This window comes from Oncorhynchus mykiss, chromosome 1 (assembly GCF_013265735.2).
Source record: "Oncorhynchus mykiss isolate Arlee chromosome 1, USDA_OmykA_1.1, whole genome shotgun sequence".
Lineage (NCBI taxonomy): Eukaryota > Metazoa > Chordata > Actinopteri > Salmoniformes > Salmonidae > Oncorhynchus > Oncorhynchus mykiss.
Genome location: NC_048565.1, coordinates 63,657,701 through 63,682,800, shown reverse-complemented (window position 1 = coordinate 63,682,800; position 25,100 = coordinate 63,657,701). Strand labels below are relative to the sequence as shown.

Sequence of the window (25,100 nt, the reverse complement as noted above, 5' to 3'; positions counted from 1 at the left end):
TTAATTATCTGGCTAACCTCGTAAAAAGTGTTGCCCCAATATCTCAACACCACAGAGTGCTGAACAGTCAGCAAATTAATAGTTTTGTTTCAAAACGCCGTATATACACATTTTTCACATTTGTGTTTTTTCATCTGAAATCATTGCTTCTGGGGACCTTCATGTGTGTGTAAAATTTTCAGATTGTTAATTCATAGATTCTCGATGTGTATTAAAAAGTGTTTTGTTACAAAAAGCTATATCAATTGTCTAGCTGGAATGGAATGCTCGTATCCAGACTGTGATATGTGCTTGTCTCACCTAGCAATTCTAATCCTAAAACGAATGCACTCTGAATAAGTGTTTCTGTTAAATGACTAAAATGTCAAATGTAAATATTTGACATACAGATCTCATATTACTTTATTGATAAAAAAAGAAAGAAATACATGTCATGTACAATTCCTTATAAATTTTTTTTAGTTATTTGTCACATTTGTCTTTGTAAAACCTAGCAGCACTGCTTATTTCTCTGAGAGTGAGGCGGATATATAACGTTTTGCAACAAAACTTTGATTTGTCTCTCTGAAATGAAACCATCAAGTGATAGATTTCAAACAAATACATTACACAAATACACTATAATTGAACAATCTCATCCCATTTAAAAAAAAAACCCATCTATTTCATAAATTCTTTAAACAATAAAAGCTAATTTACCAACATTTCTGAAAATGGATATATAGCGTTTTGGAAAGAAACCCTTCGAATCTAATAGTCTTTACCCTTGTCCAGCCAGGGTAGACCTCTACATCACTGCTGAGCAGCCGCAGGGCGCTGCCAACATAATAGCAATCTCATTCCCTGCCACCCGCCCTGCCACCTCCATCTCGGCAGGCACCCAAACAGGCTCGACTTCAACCCGCTAGAACAGGCATGGGATTTTGCTCAAATGGACTTTGTAATGATGTTGGCAATCATGTTCTGCAAATGGCATTGTACATCTACAATGTATGCCAGGCAGATCGGTGACCACCTCAATGGATTGGGCAACAATGCACCACTGGTTAGATATGGGGGACGAATCATGGCACGCTTTATCTTATCAGCTGGTGGCTGATATATGAGAGAGCTTCACCCCGAGCTGGGTAGTGGCACCGTGAGACTAGAATAAGATTAACGAACCCACACAACCAGGCTCAAAACTTCCTCAGAGCAATGACCCATATTTTTAAAAGGCAGTGTTCTAAAGGACAATTAGACAATTACTGGGGGGGTCCAAAATAGGGGAGGGTTGTGTACTGTTTTTTTTCTTCTTTGGGAAGGTTTGTGTGTGTTTAGTTGGGCACAGGGGAGGGTAGTGTGTTTTCTCCCTGGTTTACATTCACAGTTTTTCAGGTTTTACTAAATCATTTCTTCCATCCTGGTCAAATTTCCTAATCGGCTTGCATGCGTCTCCACCTTTCACACTTTTCCGTGCGCTTACCATACCACTAGTCAATATAGTCCACCAGTCTGTCTATCCTGCCCTCTAGCCACCATTCATAGTTGCAATAGTGGTAGGTGGATTGTTTGTCCCGCGGCTATGTACCACACATGAAATCATTAAAAGCTGAACCAAAATGTTCCTATCTAAATCCACAAGAACAAAGAGGAATAGCTGATAGGCGGCAAAGAGGCAGGTGCATCATTGCGAAATGTATTACCTTATGTGCGGCATAAACACGACCAGTCACAATGTTTTAATCTCATTAGGCTACTTCAAAAGTCTCCTGTATGCCACATGCACCTGTGTGCTACCTGCACACGTTCGTCCACTCTGCTCTAATATAATTCCAGCATCCAAACTGCACTTGCCACTTAATGAACGTAAAGTGACATTTGTTACAAAACACCAAAATGTTTAATGACATTCGGAGACTGTCAAGCCAGGCCTTCCATACTGAGTAGGGGGGATGTGTTTTCTGTTTGTCGAGATTGACATAGCCCTTGTCTATTTGATTCTGGTGTTGAAAACGCAAACCATGATGTTGAAGTGCCCAAAGTCAGTAATTTGGTATGCAGTTATGCTTTGCTTTAGGCTGTGTGGTGCATTGGCACAGAAAACTGTTAGTGATGGAGAGAGTGGGAGAAAGAGAGATCCTCAATCAGATGTTCAGAATATGAGTGCATAAGTCACCAGTTCAGGTGTGATTTTGCCCTTGGTAATACTTGAGTGACACTTGCAATTCATGTCACGAGGAGTGCAAAAATATGTGTAGGACAGGCTTTGCAGCAAACGTCCCCATGACTCATGTCACGAATTGCTTTGATGCAGAGGCACCGTGGAGCAAACAGTAGCGTTGGTGCGTGGGTAAAATCACTGGGGAAGCCAAGACAGAAAAAAACCACATTAGAATCTGTGTTGTGATAATTGAGTTGTTTGCTCTATACCCTGTTAGTTCATATAGTTTTACACTGTGATCTATAGGCCTAAAGGCCGAGACAATAAGACAACACAGTGGCAGAATAAATTCAACCACACATTTGTTTCATCACAAAACCCGAGAACCCGAAAGCCACATCTGTCCGGTGAAGTCCACAAAGCAAATTGTATGTAGCAAACAGTTACATGACCTTCAACATGGTCCAGCAAGTTCATGTTTACGACATTTTCGGACTACTAAACAACAATTGATTTAGAACCCCGGTGTTACCGCAAGTCGCAAATAAAAACACGAGCTAGCACCACTATTCCAGGACCATTTCAACTTCAACATTATCAAATCACCTATGCTTAGTCCAGTGACAACTAAGATTCCAAAAACAAATCAGTCCAATCAACGCGAGCTAAATATGATGTGGCTGTCCATGGTACTGATTTTTCTCTCTCTCTCTCTCTCTCTCTCTCTCTCTCTCTCTCTGTGTGTGTGTGCCTGCGTGCATGCGTAAGGAGAAAAAACATGTTGATTCACCCTACTTGCAGAGAAACAATGCCCCCCTCCTCTCTTTCATTTTGCAAAAACAGTCTGTGACTTTCATACAGTCCTAGGCTACCTGGCTAAAATGCTTGCTTGCTAGCCTAACTTCCTTTCATGGGTAAAGATGTGCCAGGCCAGCTAGTTAACATTAGCCTATTACATCTAGCTACATATTGAACTTTCATCCTCCTCAGACCAGGGGCAAAATGTATGAATTTATGGTTGGATCAGAATAACCATTGGCCAGTACGGAGAATGAAGAATTAAGTCCAAATCCCTATCTTCATACATGGCTTATTTGGGAAAGGGGCAATTTGTGCTAGCTAGCCACCAGGACAAAAACACGAGATGCAATAGTTCAAGTTTTTTCTGTAAATTACCTTTTGCCTTTGATGTGATTGGTGTGAAGCCAAATCCAAACTTGCTTCCCTTGACACTTTTTTTTGTGTGTACCAGGACCATTCACAGTTGAGTTCACTCAACAGCTGTTTGGCTGTTGTTTTATATGTACATATGTTTATGAAGGTAGGCCAATCGCTTGTGTTCAATGCACAACAATGTCATACTATTTTTGACCAGACAGCATCAGCTAGATGGGCTACACATACAGAGGGCCGTCGTTTCGCTCGCTCGATAGCTTTCTCCTGTGAGATACAATTCAGCCTCTTGAGAATTGAAGGAGAAGTATGAAACACAGAGAGACGAAAGATTTATTATAAAAAATAAAATAAAATCTTGCAATTTTTTGGGGGGAAGCCTAGCTTCCCTTGGCAACCATGAATACACGCCACTGCGGAGCGAATCTTGTATGTAGGGCAGCGCAGGCAACGCCTCTTCAAAACAAATTGTATATAGGCGGTAGTGTAGTGCATAGTGTAGCCCTTGCTGGGAGGACTTGAGAACTGCAGTTCATGATCGCAATGTCAGTTGTTTCTGTGGAGGTGCGGCAGTTGTTGCCATGACAGCATGTAGTTGGCAAACTCCCCTGTTGCCATCAATTATTAGCAATGTGCTACACATTCAAACGCATTTCTCTGGTCGTTTTTCAGCTGTCTTTCGCCTGTTTTGGAATTAAAAGAACCGCAGTGACAGTGAACGTTTTGTGGAACGCCGCATCGCGTTGCAACTTGCTGGTAGAACGGGGAACATTTTGAAAAAGTAGCCGGGGCCGTCCGTGTTCGGAAAACCTATTCATGTAACGTTAATCTTTCATTCACGTAATCTTTCCTGACCTGATACACTGTTACCAGGACAGTAAGCGAAAGGGGAAAGCTTTACAGTAGGTTTAAGGCTATGGGAGTGACACTGCACTCACCCAATTCTACAAACACCCACAGTCTTGATTAAAACGAAATACAATGGGGACGTCTGGAACTGATGCAGTCGCATTCTCAGGGGAGGAGGAAGAAGAGGAGGAATACTATGAAGTTGAGCATCTGCCTCCACTCCTTGAAGATGAGGTGAGAGTAAACATTTATGTTTAGCCTACATTATTATTGTTCTCTCAATGGCATGTGTAATGTCAATATTGTGGACTGGGGTCCCCAGGGGACTGACTTTATTGGCTGTGACATGCTGTGACTTGTGTAATTCACTTGTGCACCTGGAACCAAAAAGGGTTCTACTATTGGGACAGCCGAAGAACCCATTTGGTACTTCTTTTTTTTTTTTAAAGAGTGTATAGGCTAACCTATGCTCTTGACCGAGTGATTGAATGATTGAAGAAGACATGCTGTTTTCTAAGGTCTAATTTAATCAACAACATGCTCCCTCTCTCTCTCTCTCTCTCTCTCTCTCTCTCTCTCTCTCTCTCTCTCTCTCTCAGGACAACAAGATGAGATTAATGTGTCTGTGGCCTTTCCTTATAACTCTTATGGTGATCAGGGACCAGATTAATTGTACTCTGGGATGTACAGTAATATCCATGACTAGCTTACTGTACAGATGTATTGACCCCTGCTGTGTCCTCCCTTGGCTTTATGTGGATAATACGGGCATTCATTAAAACACTACCCCATACACTTAGTTTGAGTGTTTTAAAGTTCCAATGTTAAACAATGTACAGTGGGCAATATGATTCAGTGCAGAACAGTTATTCACCCCAGACGTGTTGAGCTGCAGGTCCCTTTGCAAGTATGGAGACTCCAGAGACACTGCAGGGTAATCTTGAGTGGAGGGCGGTATGTGCGAGGTCAGCCTGACAGATGCATTCAGCTGTAGCCTACACACAAGGGGAACAAGTGTAAACTTAATCACATTTTACCTTTGAATACTAAGGGGTTCATTAAACCACTAACAGCTCACCCAGAAAAAAAGTCAGTCGCTACCTCACTCTTCTTTTCGTTCCTCGATCTTATTCGATGTCCTTCTCTAAACCTTTGAGGTGTTCCACCAGTGTATAGTTGGTCTTATTAGAGCTCATGGAGTGAAGAGGGAAAGTTATGTAGGCCGGCATATTTAACTTGAGGAGGGAGAGGGAGAGACTCAATGTTTCTCTGCACTGTTCTCAAGGGCAACAGTCTATTTATAGGCTTACTGTATGCTGCTGCTTAGTGACATCTTTCTGCCCTATTATTGTGCCATATTCTACAGAATTATGGGTGTGCTTTATTCACCTTCTGCAACAAAAAAATATATATTTTGTAACAAACAATAATCTCTTAGATCTCTCTCAGATCAACTGAAGAAGGATATTGTGTATTCACTCCAGTTCCATTTTTGTTATTTTAAATGTATGACAAAGACACAAAACCAGGGCCTGCAAAGTATCTGAGTAGGAGTGCTGATCTAGGATCAGGTTCCCCCTTGTCCATGTAATCTCATTCATTCTGGTCTAAAAGACTCGACTGATCCTGGATCAGCACTCCGTCTCTGAAATGCTTTGTGTGTACAGGCCCAGATGTTTTACAGAGAAAATAGTCATGGAACGTTAGTGAGGACGGGACGTCCTAGTGATGAAGCTCATCATTCAACTTGACTCCCATTATGAAACGAATGACAACAATTGAAATGCCCATGTCCCATGAGACTAGGCTTTTGTGAAAAGACCGTGGTCTGTTACACTGTTCAGTCACATGCATAGAATGGAAATGCAGAGTATTGGACACCACGTCACAATGGAGCCGCTCTATCGCGGTACTAGCAAAGACTTCCTTTTGTGCTCGTGTGCCAAGCCAACAAAACATCCCGTCTTCTTCACATGATGAAAATGTCGAACATGCCATGAGATGTTTTCTATTTATGGATGCAATTAGGCTTCTTCATAACACCAATAAGTGCCCACTTGGCTTTCCACTGTTTGCAGCATGACATGCAAGGATGTAGGTGTAAGTGTGTTTATTGCTGCAGGACACTTACTGTATTACTTTTGTGTGTGTGTGTGTGTGTTACTCCTGTGTGTGTTTGTGTGTGTATGTCTGCGTGTGAGCACATGCATGCTTGCGTCGATGCCTGCCTGTGTGTGTCCCCACAGGAGAACGTGTCCCTGGCGGATATCCTGTCGTTGCGGGACATCTGTCTGACGGAGCAGGAGGTATGGGCGGTGTGTGTGGAGTGTGTCCTGGCCTTGCAGAGTATCGCCTCATCACCCCTGTTCCACACCCTGTGCATCACGCCCGACACCCTGGCCTTTAACGCCCATGGCAATGTGTGCTTCATGGAGCAGCTCAGTGGTGAGTCAACACAGCACAACACAACACGGCACAGCTCAACACGGCCCTCTCTACATCACAGTCGATGCGGTCTCCCTGTCTATTCAGGGTCACATTCTTTAGGGCACATACAAACGTTTAAAATGTTTTGCAACGGGAAACTAAAATGAGTGTGTCCTATTGGACAAGTCCAGGCAGTCCCTCCCTGTTTCAGTTAATGTTCTACCATTTGGTGCCTAATGAACATCACCCAGGTCTATTAGTTATTCAGGGGATTATCTGGTGTTTCGTCTCATACAGTACATCTGTTAGTCAGTGCTGTCTGCTATTGTAAAAGGCTGAGGCAGCACTCTCTCCACTGATCGATCAATCTGATCTGATCTACCATGGTATCCTGAGGTCATAGATCAATATGTCCTTCCTATGGGAAGTCAAAGGGTCATGAAGATCAGGGCCCGTATTCAAGTCCCCCTTCTATTCATTATGATTTGAACGTTCAAACTGATCCTAGATCAGTACTCATACTCTGAGACGCTTAATGAATGGGTCCCTAGACTCTCCTCCCCATGAAAAGTTTGTTTCCAAACCCCATCATATTCTCTTTTGGTCAGCAGTATCTGTCTCAAACGAAAATTACACCTTTACCCAAAATGATTGAAATGTAAAATGGCTGCATTTGCAAAAGAGGGCTGTTTCTTAATTAAAAAATGCTGAGCCTTTGTGCGATTACATCTGTGTGATGGATTTTGCAGTCGTCTGCAGTGCCTGGTCTCATTTGGATGGAGAGTGTTGGTGAAACTGAGTCACATCTTTCATGTTCAGGATACTCTGCCGCTTTCTCACTATGGCTTGTCCCTCAGACATTGTGATAAATCCTCTCTGCCAACAGACTAGCTTCTTCTCCTCTCAACAAACCTCAATCATCTGTCTTTTACCAAACAGGGCTACGTCACCACCTGTCACACTCACCTGTGTTGCCCCTTCCACACAAACGTACACAGGCAGGCAAGCAGGCACACAAACACACACGTATGGATGGATGCACAGACAAACATGTGCACCGGATTCTCTCTCTCTCTCTCTCTCACACACACACACACACAAACCCATGCACACGTATAACCATTCTGGGATAGCCTCCCATTTTCCCCATGGCAACATCAGTAATTGATAAGCATTGATGAGCTCAACAGTGTCCACATTGCCAAGGGGATTGTTGCCACGGTAACAGACATTCTGGCTGTCAGTTGCCTATCGGTGCCTTTGACTCACCCTGGATTCACATTAGAATCTATTGCTGATCAGTAATTGGGTTGATTTGCTTTAACCACAATGGAACCCCAACCAGCACTCATATGCCAATACTACTTTTCTTCCCTGCATTAGGTTTAATTGAGCTTAGGAGCTTTTTCTTGAATACTGATGCATGTGTGAGATCATCACGTGTCCCCTCAGGATTGAGCCTACAGAGTGACCTTATGTGGCCAGTTAATGACCAGCATGCAGCAGTGTTATAACTCATGGGGCAGTATCTATTCAATTCATTGGTAGAAAATGGCGTTATACTTTTATGACACATCGACCACATTGTAATACATATTCATATAAGCTCTCTCCAGTCCCATCTGGGAGAATATGGGAGCCTTAATCTAGATCGTTTTTCTCAATCATAGTGTTAGGGAGCACATTCCTTCACTCACTGAGTTCACTGCAGTCTCCTTCCTATGTGTTTGCCACTCCTGTCATATCTTAGAGCCAGCTTACCTATGATCTCTACCCAATAGTGCTCACGTCTCCTTGGCCCGTTTGTTCTGACCCTCTGGAGTGTCTGGCCTCCTCCTAGCTGGGAGCCCGTCATAACTCTAGGAGTCAGAGACAGCCCCAAATCTAGGCCTGACCTACTTAACTGCCTCTAACTGTGGTTAGAGGAGGCTGAAGGCGGGTGGCTTTATCCCTGCTTCCACCCCAGCACAAATACTGGCCTACTTAAGACTGAAGATGCTCCGCAGCGCAACACCAAGGCTCTGATCGGGAGATAGCTGCAGTCCCATTTGTGTGGGATTGTCTCTGAGCTAATGAATGATGTACAGTATGAGTGGGTAGTTTCATTGGCTTAGCACCTGGTTTTATAATAGGCCCCATATTGTCAATTAGGACTGACAGCAACACTACATGAAATAAAACATTTGTTACACATTTTAACACTGTATTGTTGTGTGCTCATTCTGCTGGACTGAATGATGTAGATGACTGGTTTTATTGGCTTAGCACCTGGTCTTATAATTGGCCCCATATTGTTACAGTTACGATGGAATCATGTGATCATATGTTTGTGGAACGGTAGGCCTACCAACACCACATATAATAATACATTTATTACACATGTTAACTAGATGTACTCTTGTACACGTGTCTTGCAGATGACCCCGAGGGCTCGTTTATACCTCCAGAGTTTGACAAGACTGGCAGTACCTTTGAGGTAAGGGGGTTCTTTCACTACGAATGGCTACTTCACGGCATGTTTTGTGTCACGCTGTAGGCAGATGTTACAATGCATTCTTGACATTGAGGGTTGAGAACAAGTGAGAAAACAACAGTTGAGGTGCCTTTCGTTTACCAGGCCTTTTTTGGAGTGTTTTCTTATATAGTCGTGTAAGTGGGTTTTGGAGTTGGGGAAAAAGACTTGCACTCTGAAATATGTCCGCTAGAAAGGAAGTGATGAGATGGCTTCTCAAGACATTCTCTTCCATTTATTGTCATTACTGGACATAATAAAATGCACAATACGTCAACAGCCTTTTCACTGTTGAAATTTGTTTGATGAACACTGTGCCTACACATTAGTCCACCATACTTCATTTACTAAACATTTACATTACATAAACGCTATTTCAGGACAAACATGGTGGAACTCAAAGGCATCTAAAAAAGTCTTTATGTATAGTCTTTATGTATAGCAGCAAATACAGAGGAGAACAATATGTCTCACTAAGAAAGGATTTCACTCTCATCACATCTATCTTTCTGTCTGATTCACTTATTCTCTCTCTCTCTCTCTCTCTCTCTCCCTTTGGGTTGTGTAGCGCCATGAATTTATTTCCTATCTCGACTACATTTATCAGTTGCTCAATTTCAGGTTTAATGTGCGTGTCTATGGTTGTCTAATGTATCTAGTCTTCCAATATCTTCCAATGTACGTTAAGTGCGCCAAGTGGAGCGGCTGGGGCCGTAGAAATATAATTATTTCTAGTAATTATATTTCTATGGCTGGGACCTGCTTGTGCACCCAACGGGAACTAGACATGACCTTTCAGCAGCTGGTGGATTTAACATGCTCTTGGCGTGTTTGTGTGATCTGGATCTTCTACCTTTCCCATATCCACCACATAAGTATGGGTTTACATTCCTTTGAATTGTTTGCAATACAGTACCAGTATCTTGTCGGAGATTCGACCTAAAAAAAAAACACCTGGTTCAGATTCATTCGAGAGCCAACATGTCAACCATAATTGCAACAGAGAGCACAATTCCCCCAAGTAAAGCACGAGAGAAGATTGTCAAATATCTGCAAGTTACAATAATAGTTCACTGGAGTAAAAGTGTCTGGCTTTTCAGCTTTCAGTCTCTTGAGTCTTACAATGAGACAGGCTCTCATGAAATTCCCACGTATGTGCTGTAGTTTCATCTCCCCTGACTCCTGGTATTGCAGCCAATGATCTGACGAGATCCAAGGCAAATATGGAGAGATCATGATGCGTTTGTTAAATGAGGCCCCAGAATGCATTGCCTGCCAGGCATAATGGCTCGATTACAACGAACAGGCAGAACTTAACGCACTTGTTCAGGTTACCGCTGGATTTCTTAAAACACTACTAACGGGAGATGACATGCGCCTGCGGGCTAAATTGAGCTTGGTTGTAACAACAAAACCAATAAGGATAAACCAGCAGATCAGTTGATCTCTTGTTCTTACCATGCCAAGTGATTATGATACCAGACAGCTGGTCTAGATTCCCTAATCCCCTCCCAATTAAATATCGACCTATCAGGAGCATCGAAAACTATAAGGTTGTTGAACGTTAAAAAATAAATACTTATTAGAGTATAAGATATAGAAGTAGTAGGCCTATATTTCATTCAAACGTTTCGCTTTAAATGGCTAAATAATACGTGCCATATGAATTTATTTCCACCAGTGAAAACAAGTGATAAACAGATAAATACAGATACAAACAATTAATAATTAAAAACAGTGTGCAGGTGTGGTTGAAAGCCCATGGGATTATATGAAAACTACAAAAAAACTATCTACAATACATAAGTACAAAAATAAAAAAGGTTTGTTCAAACAGATGACAAAACCTACTAATTATAAATGTATAACACTAATTGTAAATGAATAAATTCATTGATCAGTAATCATTTGTTTAAATGTGTGTGTTCATGTGAGAGTTAGGCTATATTGAGGAGATTACTGAGTCAGATCATCAGGCTGACCCCCAGTCTTCGCTTGAAGTTATTGAGCGATGATGATATTTTGGCAATGTGAAGACAGGAATTCCAGAGTATGGTACCTCTGTATCTGACAGAGAATTGACTATGAGATGCGGCAGTGGGGAGGGTGAAGGTTATCGCAGTGTGTTGTGTTATATAGATGGATTTCAGAATTAACCTGGAAGAATCCATTCAAAGGTTTAGGTAAACTGTTCGGGCGGCATGAGTATAATTGGTGTACATTGTTGTAAATAGACAAGATATTGAGTTTCTTAAACAAAAGGTGCAGATGGTGCCAGGTAATTAGAGGAGGTGGCTAGGCATGCAAATGTATGTTGTATGATGAGTCATTTGTGTAGGTAGGAGGCATATGTACTGGCCCAGACAATATTACAGTAAATGAGATATGGGTAAATGAAGCTCTAGTATAGATGGGAAGCAAGCCTGATGAACCAAACCACTTATCTATCTGATGATACCAACATATTTCATCACTTTGCTACAGACAAATTGAATATGATCTTTCCAGGATACCTTTTCATCAATTACAACTCAGAGGAATCTAATTGATGTGACTGGTTCCATTTAGTTCCCACTAATTGAGATTCTGGCTCTTTCTTTTTTTTTTTTTTTACCTATTCTTACTAGTGAATACAATAAAGTTGGATTGTTTTACATTCAAAGATAATTTGTTTGTCTGGAACCATTCAGAAAAGTTGGCCTGAGTTAATTAATTAGTGATTCTATTTTTTTTTTATCAAATCAAATTGGTATCATCAGCAAAGAGAATGGGAAGTACGGTAGAAGCAGCGAGGTCATTGACATTGATTAGGAGTAACATAGGTCCAGTTATCGAGCCATGTGTCACGCCACAGGATATCTCGGCCCTGGTAGATGCACAGCTGTTTGCATCAGCAAATTATTCTCTATCATAAACATAACTATATAACCAATTATATGTATAATCGTGAAAACCATAATTATACAATTCAGAAAGTAATTTTGGATGAATCCAAGAGTGTATTCATTGTTGTTAAGGGCTGTAAAGATTTTATCCACCAGTTGCAAAAGTGCCATATCTGTGATTTTCAAGTCTTTAGGAACAATACCAGTTCGCATAGATTTATCTAATTGACAATTACCATGGTAGATCTTCCGTGGTAAATGAGGAAATGCTTTATTTCAGTTGTAAGGAATTGATTTTCAAATAGATAAATCGCCATTAGTTTGCTCATAAAGTAGGAATAAATTGTTCCCACGATAATACAACCGGAGGGCGAAATGGTCTTGATAAATGATGGCTGCAATCAAGACTAAAAGATAACCTCTACATCCACGTTAGGGAGCGGTAATGTTGGTTGCAATTGAGATCAGCTCTGCGGGTTATTTTCTCCTGTATTGGTTGTTTTAACGAGAGATCAGCTGGCGATAATCTAGAAGCTTTCGACGGTTGCAATTGGCCTAATGGATCTGAAGGCGCTCATATGAGGGAGGAACATTGCCTTGGCCTGGCCTACTGCAGCTTTATTGACACCTTGATGGCCTGATGAATTACTTCCTCAACCAAAAGCATGCCAACTAGGCCTGGTTTCCACCAAGACCCCAAAGAGATGCCCAAAGGACTTCTGCTGCCTATACTAATAAACAGAGGTTGTTATGGGATACAGTAGTGATGTATGGTTTCTTTTTTAGTACATGAGCTGATGACATGAGGTAAATAACACAAATTTGAAGTTTTAATTCCCATCTGGTTTAAAGTGAACATGTCCATACAGTGTAAACATGTCTAAGCAGTCTTATTGTTTTTTTTTAAATGATAAACAATTGCAGTGTGGTGAATGTTATGGGTCAGTTTGAGGTCAATGACGCTCTGAATCTTCTCCAGGGACATGTGTACTCTCTGGGCTCCACCCTCTCTGCCGCGTTGGACTTTGTCATTGAGCCAGAGCTGGAGGCAGAGCTGGGGGAGGAGATTCAGAGACTGCTGGAGCAGATGCAGGAGGAGGGGCCAGAGGACAGGCCACTCCCCCAGGTAACTTCACCATCATGGAGGAACGTTAATGGAGTGCTGTCTTTACGCTCTTATTATACAAATTACGGAGTGGCTGCGATTCCGAATTCTCTTCCCGATAGCACAAAACCCAACATTTTTGTGCATGTCCAGGATTCTCTTCTTTACACACAGTCTCTGATCTACTCATGTGGCTGCCCAGAGAACAGGCTACCAACAAACTACTCTGGCAAATTTCAGTGATGAATGGAGAATGGTGCTCATTTAATAACGTCAGATCAAAGCTGAATCGATGTCTGCAAGATCACAACATGATAGTATTCTACATAACATAACCAAATACAGTGCCTTCAGAAAGTAGTCATACCCATTGACTTATTCCACATGTTGTTGTGTTACAGCCTGCATTCAAAATGGATTACATGTATTATTCTTCTTACCCATCTACACTCTATACCCCGTAATGACAAAGTGGAAACATGTTTTCAGAAATGTTTGCAAATGTATTGAAAATGAAATACATTTACATAAGTATTCACACCCCTGAGTCAATACTTTGTAGAAGCACCCTTGGGCAAACAGATACAAGAGACATGACATACTGATATGCAACTGGATGTGCACAGACACTGAACATGAGCAGCACCGTGTGGAGGAGCAGTGACAGTGCAATGTAGATAGGTAGTAATGGGAAGGTTGGCTATTTTTAACGACTCTGATCTTTTCGACTCGTTCAGTCAAAAGAACAAATCTTTCGGCAAAATTTTGTTCACTTGAGTGAGCAACGCCCAGAGCACGCAGGACCCTCTACCGGTGAACGATGAACTGAAAACTCGAAAGATGATTCTACAAGCCTCTCGTTCACCATAGTGGGCTTATTGGAGCTGTCATTTGCGACTGCTTTAAACAGTGTACATTTGTTGATTGCTAGGCATACAAAATCAATTATTTCTTGACACATTTGAAAGGAGATCTAGTTGTGGACGCAACCGGACTAGATTGTGAACGACTCTTGATGGAATGCATTGCTTGACCGCTGTGAGGTGGATAAGCACAATATCGCACAATATTCGTTCTCAAGTTTGAGTTTTGTTGAGCAGAGGCGGTGTATGTTTTGGTTCTATAAAGCCGTGTCCATCATAACATTCAATAATCAATTGAATTCCTTCTTGCACCATGCGATCAATCATTTAGTTCTAAACATGTCAATGTTCTTCTCTATGCTGCCTGCTGCACGATCTATTGTCCTTGCGCGCATATATGACAGAGAGTTATTGGTCGGAGCAGAGCACATGTCTAGATCCTCGTGAGCCGGAGGAGTGTGTATCAATCATGCTGTAGGACTTATTGGGGGCCAGCAGGTCAAACAAACGGCTACAATTTAACAAGTCACTCGAATCCTGACTCGAATCAGTCAAAAATAGTTGTTCAAAAAAAAACAAATCGTTCTCAAACTGCACATCACCACAGATTGGGGAAACCAAAATGGAGGACGTCACAGTCCTGCTCTAAAAATACATAAAGCGAGTCACACACTCTATATAAGATCTCCCAGTAATTTATCGGGTAAACCGCCAGCGTTTCGGCATCATTGTGCCTTCTTCAGGGTCACTAGTCATGCACCAAACAAGAATTCTGCCCAGGGGATAAAACTCAAATATGACGTTTACACCAATAACCGGATGTATTTTCTTTTGGGAAACAAATGAAATCTGTTTCAACACTGTGTCCTCAACAGTGAGTCGTCAACAATGAAATGGCAAAACGTATTAAACCCCCTAAAGTTCATAGTTGTATATTTATATTAATATAATCTCAATGGTAAATGTGAGAAACCTACCCTTTCCATAGAAACTTAAACTTACCTTTGCATCACAAAGTACTTTATGTCTATGCTAGCTGATATATTATGTGTCTTCCTCTCAGGACCTCCTCTCCTTTGCAGAGGAAAAGCTAGTAGATACCTCTTCCACAGCCCTGTGCCGGAAACTCTCTTCTATAGGACGAAGAGTTCTGTCAATCGAATCCGTCGCAACATTTCAAGGTTTGCCTTTAGACACGGGATATGTCTGTGTATATCTATGTCAACGTGCATTTCTGTTGTAGTACACTGTGGCCATAACCATACTACCTGTGTATCTATCCACAGATGGGTGGCGTGGCTCTTGGGAGGCTCGATGGCAGCAGCCCAAACCCAACTGGCAGCTCCACAAGAGCATCGACTCTGAGGACAGTAGCTCCAAAAACCAGGGTATTGTCTCACATACCACGGCAGAGAACCCGGACTTAAACGACTCCAACGGCCTGCATCGGCATCACGTATGTGGAGCCTGGGACTCCACCCTTTGGGCTGACGGTATGGGGGATGTGGAAGAGAATGGATGTGTCAGAGAGGAGGACATGTTTGGTTCGCAGTTGGATAGCAGATCTCAGAATAGTTCTCCTGTACACAGGAGGGCTCAGGAGAGGGCTGGGAGGGTGAGGGGGGTTCTGAATCGTTCCTGCTCCGTTCCAGACTCCAATAATCCCCCCGCATTCCCGCCCGCGCCCCATGGGGATATAAGTGTCAATGTATCGGACCTCACGGAGATAGGAGCTGAGGAATGCATGGGGCACGGGTCTGTTTGGAGCACGAGAGGGGACCGAGAGAAGGCCCCTTATGAGTGCAATGACTCTGAGCAATGGGACTCAGCGAGAGACAGTGAGACATTAGAAGGGGAAAGAGATTCTACCCTGCCCATATGTGGTGCTGAAACAGATTCAGACAGTCAAAGTGGAACACGAGATGAAACCTCTTCGTCCCGCCCAGCTCAAGACCCGGACATGTTGGTCGACTCTGCTTGCAACATGACTTCAACCTCAAACCTTTACACTCCCAATAATCACATGACTAAAAGCATGCTGTGCCTCAATGAACAATCTCAGGATGAGGTGAGTTCAAGGATCCATTTCATGTACTGTACAATGTACGTAGATTTACATGCCTTCGTTTCAGGAAAGTTCTTGTTCACAACTCTTCGGGGCGGTTTCCCAGACCCAGATTAAGCCTATTCCTGAACTAAAAATAACTTTCAGTGGTGATTTTTCATTGAACATGTTTTTTTTGTCCAGAACTGTCTTAATCTGGGACTGGTAAACTGGCCAAGAGGGAAAGAAATGTTAACAATGTTCATTTTTATTGATTGTGACCTAGTGGATCTCTCTGAGGGATCTACTCACACGGAGTGGGCAGAAACCGTCTGTGAATGAGCTATGGGCCCTGTGTCATACCTGCCTCTCCACACTGCAGACCTACTTAGACTACCCAGGTTGGACTCCTCACTTCTTCAGTTAAACAACCACTGATTCTCTGCTCTGTGTAAATCAATGCCATGATTTACTAAGCAGTAAGCATCCCATCCCTCACTTTGTCTGGTCTCTAAACCACTTTGCTGTTGATTAAATTTATTATGAGAAACGTCACTATGGCATTGGCAATAAATAATTTAAAACTTTGTTTAGTTCGACATACATTTTATGTCATTTATTAAAACGTCTTAACCTCTTAGGCTTACTCTTCTTTATTTCCTTCCTGAAAGCATACCTGTGCCTGGATACAATGTACGTGGGTTGTGAGGGAGAAGTTCTCTTCTTGAAACCTAAAAACACAGGTATGGCTCTTTTTGCTTATGCAGCACACGGTAGTCAGTAGTACTCTGTTTGGAATGATAAAGTTACTTTGCCACTTTCCATTTATTCTTTGCCTCTGTTTATGTATTTATTTACAACTGTTGTGACTTCAAATATTCAAAAGTTATCCTGAGAAAAGTGTCTGAAGGAACATTCTATGAAATGGATGTCGCGTTCAATAATTCAACGTGAATTTTCCTCGTAGGATCCTGCGATGCGTTTTATCTGGCCCCTGAATTCCAGGAGCATGGAATCGTAACTGAAAAGGTTTGCCTCAACTTCTGACATTCATCTTTTAAAATAAGACCTTCTTCTCCATCAAGTAGATGCTTTTGATTACCGATGAAGTGGGTGTCATCTGTCTGTCCGTCCATCCATCTGTATGTCTTTCTCTCGGTCCATTTGTCCGACTTCTGTTTGTTTTTAGGCCTGTGTTTATGGGGTGGCTGCCATCCTATGGGCCACGGCCAAGTTCAACCTGTCAGCCAATCAGAAGCTGGCTATGCCCAGGAAGTTGAAGATGCTGCTGCTGGAGATGGCCAAGAGGACGCCCATCGAAAGACCTTCCATTGTCGTAGCTAAAAAGGTAGTCATAGATTCAGCTCTCAACCACTCTAGTGAAAGCACATTCATCTATTCTTCTTTTGATCAATGTTTTAGTAGAAATTCATTTCATATGTAACATCATTTAGCATTTTTAATAGACGCAATGGTGACATATATATATATATATTGTGAATGAATGAGCAAAGTTTCTTTACTGTAAAGTGTGTTGCAATTTGAAATACGCTTTAAATGAAGTTTGATTTGATGAACAAATGAATGAATGAAGTATCTTAGGTGCTAAGGTATAAGATTTTAATTTGTCATGTTTCTGCTGTTACAGAGCTGTCGGGATTATCTATCACGCCTAGGAACGAACGCTGAGACAGTGTGGACGAATCTGATCAACAGAGTCCACCCGGTACCACTCCACTGTACCACTGTAGCTACTGTTTGGCAGGGGTAGTGAGAAACATACTGCCCCTCAGAGTGAAAGGGAGGACACATTGCTATTCCATTATTGTCTGTCGAGGATAACTCCCTCCCTTACCTTTCAGCCACTCACAAAGGACATTGATGCAGAGGATCAGAATGGATTGGACAGTAGAGTAAACTCAAGTCAGGAATCAACACGTATCAAGAGTGGTACGATTAATTAATCTTTTCAGACATTATGTTCAAGCGATTTTGTTGACCTTGCATCTACATACAGATTTGTGATCATCAAATGGTATTGATGTTATAACTGAGATTGTTGTAACTGTGTGTAGGGTTTGTGCCCATGGCCACTGAGAGCCAATTGGCTCCTGTACCTGGCCCTGTTCCCCATAGCTATCCAATTAGCGGAGCCCCCCAGCTTCCAGAGGCCTTCACTTCCCTTGCCACCCACTTCAACCCCATTGTCCTGACCAGGGAAGGGGACACTGAGGAAACTCCCCTTCCTGCTTCAGACATTGAGGAGTAAGCAGTATGCCTCCTTTCAATGGAGATAAGAGCTACCAGTCAAGGAATTATTTCACACACCATTGATTGTTTTGCACGTTGGCGCTTACAATAGTTGCTTTATTGATTGTGGCAGAGATGTCATTGAATGTTAGCACTGATTTCAAGAATGCATTTTTAATTATCACATAATTTTGTGTTGCAGGGCTATAAGTGAAGTCACAAGAGGCAATGACATCCAGCCTGTGCAAGAGGCCAAGGACCGAGAAACCCCCTCACACCTTGAGGACCTACCCCTACCTCAGTCAGATAGAGACCTACAGGACAACGGACAGGACAGCCCTGCCAATCAAAGGAGTGTGGTCACACATAACCTTTCCTCCACTGCCTCAAGTGGCTGGACATTGGTCAACTCTCCACCTCCCACCTCCCCCAAACTCAGCAACCAGAGGACTCCCATTTCCGACCACCCACTCCCTCCTTCGACCACCCAATTGACTTCGTCTTCCTCTTGCCAATCGTCATCCTGCTCTCATCTGACTGGTAGTGGTGTTTTCAACAACTTCCTATTGCGTCAGGACCCTTTAACAGGGCACTTAACCCTGGTGCCAGTGCAGATAACAGTCCCCGAGTCCCTTCATGGTCTGGAGCTCAATCTGCCCCTGACCTCAAGCTCCAGCTACCTCCAGGGTCAACCCACACATCCACGGGGCCCTAGAGACCATCTGACCCCTGGCCAGGGAGCTGAACCTCTTTTGGAATGCCTTAATGGCAGACCCTCGGACCCCAAAGCGTCCATGCCCCATCCCCACAATGGAGAAGTAGGTCCAAGGACAGGAGAAGGTGAGGGTGAACACCTATCAGAGTCCCATGGACCCCCTCAGGGAGACTCACTTCCTCCCCCCTCCCCCCTAATGAACCCTTCCCTACAAGAGGTTATTGGCCTACTCAGGGCAGAGTTTGCCTTTAATGGCTATCTGGAGAATGGTGTAGAGGATCTAGCAATGGGTAAGTAACATGAAGATTGATATTCATTCTCATGTAGCCTATGGCCCCAGATCTGTTTTGACAACAGTCAAACCAGTTCTTCACACCAGTTGGTAAGACCACACAAACAGGTATGGCACCAGGCTAGTAGCCCTATTCTCCCTGTTTTTCACCCGACTGAATTTAGTTAGGATAATTGCTTAATAGAGAGATGGAAAAAATATAAATTCTATTTGTCACATTCGCTGATTTCAACAGGTGTAGTAGACCTTACAGTGAAATGCTTACTTACAAGACTTTAACCAACAATTCAGTTCTAAGAAAATACAACAACAAAAAAGTAAGAGATGAAAGTAACAAATAATTTAAGAGCAGCAGTAAAATAACAATAGCGAGGTGATATACAGGGGGTACTGGTACAGAGTCAATGTGCGGGGGCACCGATTAGTCGAGGTAATTTAGGTAATATGTAATAGATAATTACAGAGTAGCAACAGTGTAGAAGAGGGGGGGGGGGGGCAATGCAAATAGTTTGGTTAGCCATTTGATTAGATGTTCAGGAGTCTCATGGCTTGGGGGTAGAAGTTGTTTAGAAGCCTCTTGGACCTAGACTTGGCGCTCCGGTACCGCTTGCCGTGCCAGTAGCAGAGAGAACAGCCTACGACTAGGGTGGCTGGAGTCTTTGACAATTTATAGGGCCTTCCTCTGACAGCGCCTGGTATAGCGGTCCTGGATGGCAGGAAGCTTGGCCCCAGTGATGTACTGGGCCGTACGCACTACCCTCTGTAGTGCCTTGCAGTCGGAGGCCGAGCAGTTACCATACCAGGCAGTGATGCAACCCATCAGGATGCTCTTGATGGTGCATATGTAAAACCTTTTGAGGAGCCATGCCAAATCTGTTCAGTCTCCTGAGGGGGAATAGGTTTTGTTGTGCCCTCTTCACGACTGTCTTGGTGTGCTTGGACCATGTTAGTTTGTTGGTGATGTGGACGCCAAGGAACTTGAAGCTCTCAACCTGCTCCGCTACGGCCCCATCGATGAGAATGGGGGCGTGCTCTGTCCTCCTTTTCCTGTAGTCCACAATCATCTCCTTTGTCTTGATCAAGTTGAGGGAGAGGTTGTTGTCCTTGCACCACACGGTCAGGTCACTGACCTCCTTCCTATAGGCAGTCTCATCATTGTCGGTGATAGGCCTACCACTGTTGTGTCATTGGCAAACTTAATGATGTTGTTGGAGTCGTGCCTGGCCGTGCAGTCATGAGTGAACAGGGACTACAGGAGGGGACTGAGCACGCACTCCTGAAGGGCCCCAATGTTGAGGATCAGCGTGGCGGATGTGTTGTTACCTACCCCTACCAACTGGGGGTGGCCTGTCAGGAAGTCCAGTTGCAGAGGGAGGTGTTTAGTCCTAGGGTCCTTAGCGTAGTGATGAGCTTTCAGGGCCCTATGGTGTTGAACGCTGAGCTGTAGTCAATGAATAGCATTCTCACATAGGTGTTCCTTTTGACCAGGTGGGAAAGGGCAGTGTGGAGTGCAATAGAGATGGCATCTTCTGTGGATCTGTTGGGGGCGGTATGCAAATTGGAGTGGGTCTAGAGTTTCTGGGATAATTGTGTTGATGTGTACCATGACCAGCCTTTCAAAGCACTTCATGGCTACAGACGTGAGTGCTACGGGTCAGTAGAAATTTAGGCAGGTTACCTTAGTGTTCATGAGCACAGGGACTATGGTGGTCTGCTTGAAACATGTTGGTATTACAGACTGACAAGGTGAGGTTGAAAATGTCAGTGAAGACACCTGCCAGTTGGTCACGCATGCTCGGCGTACACGTCCTGTTAATCCGTCTGGCCCTGCAGGCTTGTGAATGTTAACCTGTTTAAACGTTTTACTCACATCGGCTGCGGAGAGCGTGATCACACAGTCGTCCGGAACAGCTGATTCTCTCATGCATGTTTCAGTCTTACTTGCCTCGAAGCGAGCATAGAATTTATTTAGCTCGTCTGGTAGGCTCCTGTCACTGGGCAGCTCTCGGCTGTGCTTCCCTTTGTAGTCTGTAATAGTTTGCAAGCCCTGTCATTTCCGACGAGCGTCAGCCTGTGTAGTATGATTCGATCTTAGTCCTGAATTGACGCGTTGCCTGTTTGATGGTTCGTAAGAGGGCATAACGGGATTTATAATAAGCTTCCGGGTTAGTCACACTCCTTGAAGTGGCTGCTCTACCCTTTAGCTCAGTGTGAATGTTGCATGTAATCCATGGCTTCTGGTTGGGGTATGTGCGTACAGTCACTGTGGGGACGACGTCATCGATGCACTTATTGATGAAGACAGTGACTGATGTGGTTTACCCCTCAATGCCATCAGAATCAGTCTGTGCTAGCAAAACAGTCCTGTAGTTTAGCGTCTGCTTTATCTGACCACTTTTATAGACCGACTCACTGATACTTCTTGCTTAGATTTGCCAAATGGAGGGCGAGGGAGAGGGTGAGCATTGTACATGTCTCAGTGTGTGGAGTAAAGGTGGTCTTGAGTTTGTTTTTCCCCCCTCTGGTTGCACATTTAACATGCTGATATAAATGAGGTAAAACTGATTTAAGTTTCCCTGTATTAAAGTCCCCGGCCACTAGGAGCGCCACCTCTGGATGAGCATTTTTCTGTTTGTTTATGGCTGTATACAGCTTACTGAGTAAGGTCTTAGTGCCAGCATCGGTCTGTGGTGGTATGTATACAGATGAAAACTCTAGGTGTATGTAGTGTGGTCTACAGCTTATCAAGAGATACGCAAACTCATGCGAGCAAAATCTCGAGATTTCCTTATATATCGTGCACCAGCTATTTACAAATATACATAGGCCGCCACCCCGTGTCTTACCGGAGGCAGCTGTTCTATCCTGCCGATCAAGTGTATGACCCGCCAGCTGTATGTTAATTATGTCGTCATTCAGCCACGACTCGGTGAAACATAAAATATTACAGTTTTTAATGTACCGTTGGTAGGATATACTGTACGTGCTTTTAGTTAGTTCCATTTATTTTCCAGCAATTGAACTTTGGTTAACAGTACGGATGGCAAAGGCAGATTACTTGTCGCCTGATTCTCACAAGGCACTCCGATCTCTTTCCGCAAAATCTCAGTTTTTTTCTCCAGCGAATGACGGGGATGAGGGACTGTTTCCGGTGTTTGGAGTATATCCTTCCTGTCCGACTCATTAAAGAAAAATTATTAGTCCAATTTATTAGTCCAATTCGCTGTTCTGATGTCCAGAAGCTCTTTTCGGTCATAACAGACGGTAGCAGCAATATTATGTACGAAAAAAAGTTAAGCGATGCGAAAAAAACTAATAAAATAGCACGGTTGGTTAAGAGCCAATAAAATGGAAACCATAATCTCCGGCGACCATCATGCGAGATGTGTCATTAAAGAGTATGGTATCTGGTGTGAACTTGTATGACAAGCTTTCTGTCTAAAAAAACTGTCATTGCTGTACTGTCTCATGTTTATGTGTTTGAAGGGGAGTATTTCCTGTCTCTGAAGGACCTACAGTACCAGACATTCTGCAATGTTGTGAAAGAGAAGTTTTGTGACCTTTACTGGGATGAGGACTTATTGGGAGTGCTACACTGTGTGGTCAACTACAGCCAATTATCTCTGTGAGCATGTCAGTGATTGCCCGTTTCATTGGCGATCCAAACACAGGTCTTCTCTCAATAACAGAAGCCTAACAGAAGATAAATGATACAATTTGAAAAAAGATTCACACTTTCATTTATATATAGACGGAATTTACGGTAAAGGTAAGGTAACGTTAGCAAGTTAGCTAGGTAACGTTAGCTAGCAGGGATCTTAGCTAGCCAGTTCAAGTTGGAACATTATTAAAAGCAAGCTGGCTACATCCTATCAAACCTGAACTGCCAATGAATAGGCTACAGTTAGCAAATCTGGCATGATAGCCAATCGAGATCCCTCCACCTTGCAGTTAAAGAAGCTATTGTTAGCAAGGTAGCTAGCTTGTTAACGTTAACAATGCAAATATTCCTCTGACATTACACATTAGTGAGAGGCTTTGTCTTTCACTAGTTACATCACAGTATCATAGCTAGCCTGGCTCGCTAGCATTATCAAATAATGTAGCTAGCTAGCATAACCAACATTTACTCACCAGTCACCCACAACACCAATCTCAGGTTTGAAGATTGACAGCATGCAGAACTATTAGCTAGCTTTGGATGTAATTGATATCCTGGCGATCTGCACAAGATTGTTGAACAACTTTATGGAGGCCCATTTTCACTAGAGCATTTCTTGAGCAATATGTACACAAGGGCATTAATCAAAAAGACCAAAGATAACCCTGAAGGAGCTGCAAAGCTCCACATCAAGCTATTGCCAAAGATAATGGCATGGGAAGTAACCACACCATGTTGTTTTGAGAAGACTGTTTCTCTTTGCATAATATTGTTTACCCACAAGTAAAATTATCTCATGAAAGTTTGATTTCTGGGGGGGAATGCCATTAACAATTGTGATTACCTTTGTGCAAAGGAAGGAAGCGAAGTCTTGGCCAAACCCCTCCCTTCTGCTAATTTCACCTGTGTTTATCATGGCCAAAAAGCACATTTTTGTTTTCAGATTATTTTTTACAATACAGCCAATTTTGACTTTGTGGCTGCAGAATCTAGTGGAAACGGTTTATCTTCCTCACACTGGCTTGAAAATCACTGCACCAGTTTAAGCACCAATTTTGCCCAATTCTGATTCATCAAATAATCAACCAACAAAATCCCAAAACCAGGAACTACTGCTGCTCGTAATCACATAATTCTACTTGAGCCTTGACAGATTCTCGCCATTGTATCGGTCCACGAGAATCAATCCACGACAAATTACTCCATGCATGACAATTCTCCCTAGGCATTACCACCATGTGTTAATGTGTTAATTATAATCCAAACCCAACCTTTGTGTAAATTGTGACAAACTTACTTTTAAAAAAAACGCTGTTTTAGACGAGACCGACTTTATGACCGAAATTATCCTATTTACACTTTGTAGTCAATTTTGACCCTAAAATAGTTGTTTTGGACTCATAAAGATGCCTTATACACCATTTTCAAAAAGAGCAGTTGCTTTTTCGATTCAGTCACTCTTTAATTTACGCCCTTAAACTAAAAATAATGCCTTTGTCATAAAACTGTCTTTAGCTGGAAGGGCTGTCAATACTATAAGAAGGATTTAGTTCTCCTTAAAAGTATTCTCCGTCAACAAGCTTAGTTTGTCTCTCTGAGCAGGGGAAAAGCCCAAAATTGGCAGTGTTTGTGTTCAGAATGTTAATTTCTCTCACGTGAGACCTCAACAACTCATAGGCACTTTAGATGCTACAACCACTCCCCCTTACACACACATGCACGCACACTCCATTCATAATCAGCATTCACAGAAGATGCACTTCAGACACACACTTCCACTGGCTCTGGCTTTCTCCAGCAAGTTTTTTTGTTTGTCTCGGGAATATTGGCCTGGCACCATTAATGAGCTACTTATGGTTCTTCCTGCCTAACAGAGTCATAAGGATCGTTGAGGAGTGTACATGAATGAAGGAAAAGTTGAAATGACTCACCCCTTTTTTTGTTCCTACTTATGCAGACCAAGACAGATGGAGGGGCACATGAGTGTGGTGAGGAGATGTGCAGCTTGTCAGTTTACTTAGATACTGTTTCATCTCATGGTTGCCGTGCTCTTATCGGCTAGGGCAGTGTGTTGAGATCATTTTTCATCTTCTGTGGTGATGATACAGACCGAGATCACAGCCTTGGACAGACAGACAAACAATGCTCTGAGTGGAGATTTTAGACTGTCAACTGGAATAG

The 25,100-nt window shown here is 42.9% G+C and overlaps 1 protein-coding gene across 3 annotated transcripts in view; it reads left to right on the top strand.

The window, feature by feature from the left end:
- The first annotated feature begins 3,587 nt into the window (after positions 1–3,587).
- Positions 3,588–25,100, top strand: part of LOC110526802 (kinase non-catalytic C-lobe domain-containing protein 1) — a 24,663-nt gene continuing 3,150 nt past the window's right edge. The window contains exons 1-14 of one of the 3 annotated variants that reach the window (XM_021608003.2): positions 3,589–4,399; positions 6,412–6,610; positions 9,010–9,068; positions 12,969–13,115; positions 15,021–15,138; positions 15,244–16,025; positions 16,288–16,402; positions 16,673–16,744; positions 16,969–17,030; positions 17,191–17,349; positions 17,650–17,727; positions 17,864–17,951; positions 18,077–18,266; positions 18,454–19,256. In XM_021608003.2, the coding sequence (XP_021463678.2) occupies positions 4,298–4,399; positions 6,412–6,610; positions 9,010–9,068; positions 12,969–13,115; positions 15,021–15,138; positions 15,244–16,025; positions 16,288–16,402; positions 16,673–16,744; positions 16,969–17,030; positions 17,191–17,349; positions 17,650–17,727; positions 17,864–17,951; positions 18,077–18,266; positions 18,454–19,256 (2,974 nt within the window). In that variant the 5' untranslated portion in view covers positions 3,589–4,297. Of the gene's footprint in view, positions 6,611–9,009; positions 9,069–12,968; positions 13,116–15,020; positions 15,139–15,243; positions 16,026–16,287; positions 16,403–16,672; positions 16,745–16,968; positions 17,031–17,190; positions 17,350–17,649; positions 17,728–17,863; positions 17,952–18,076; positions 18,267–18,453; positions 19,257–25,100 lie in introns of all 3 variants that reach the window. The other 2 variants (XM_021608008.2, XM_021607996.2) reach the window with 2 other exon arrangements.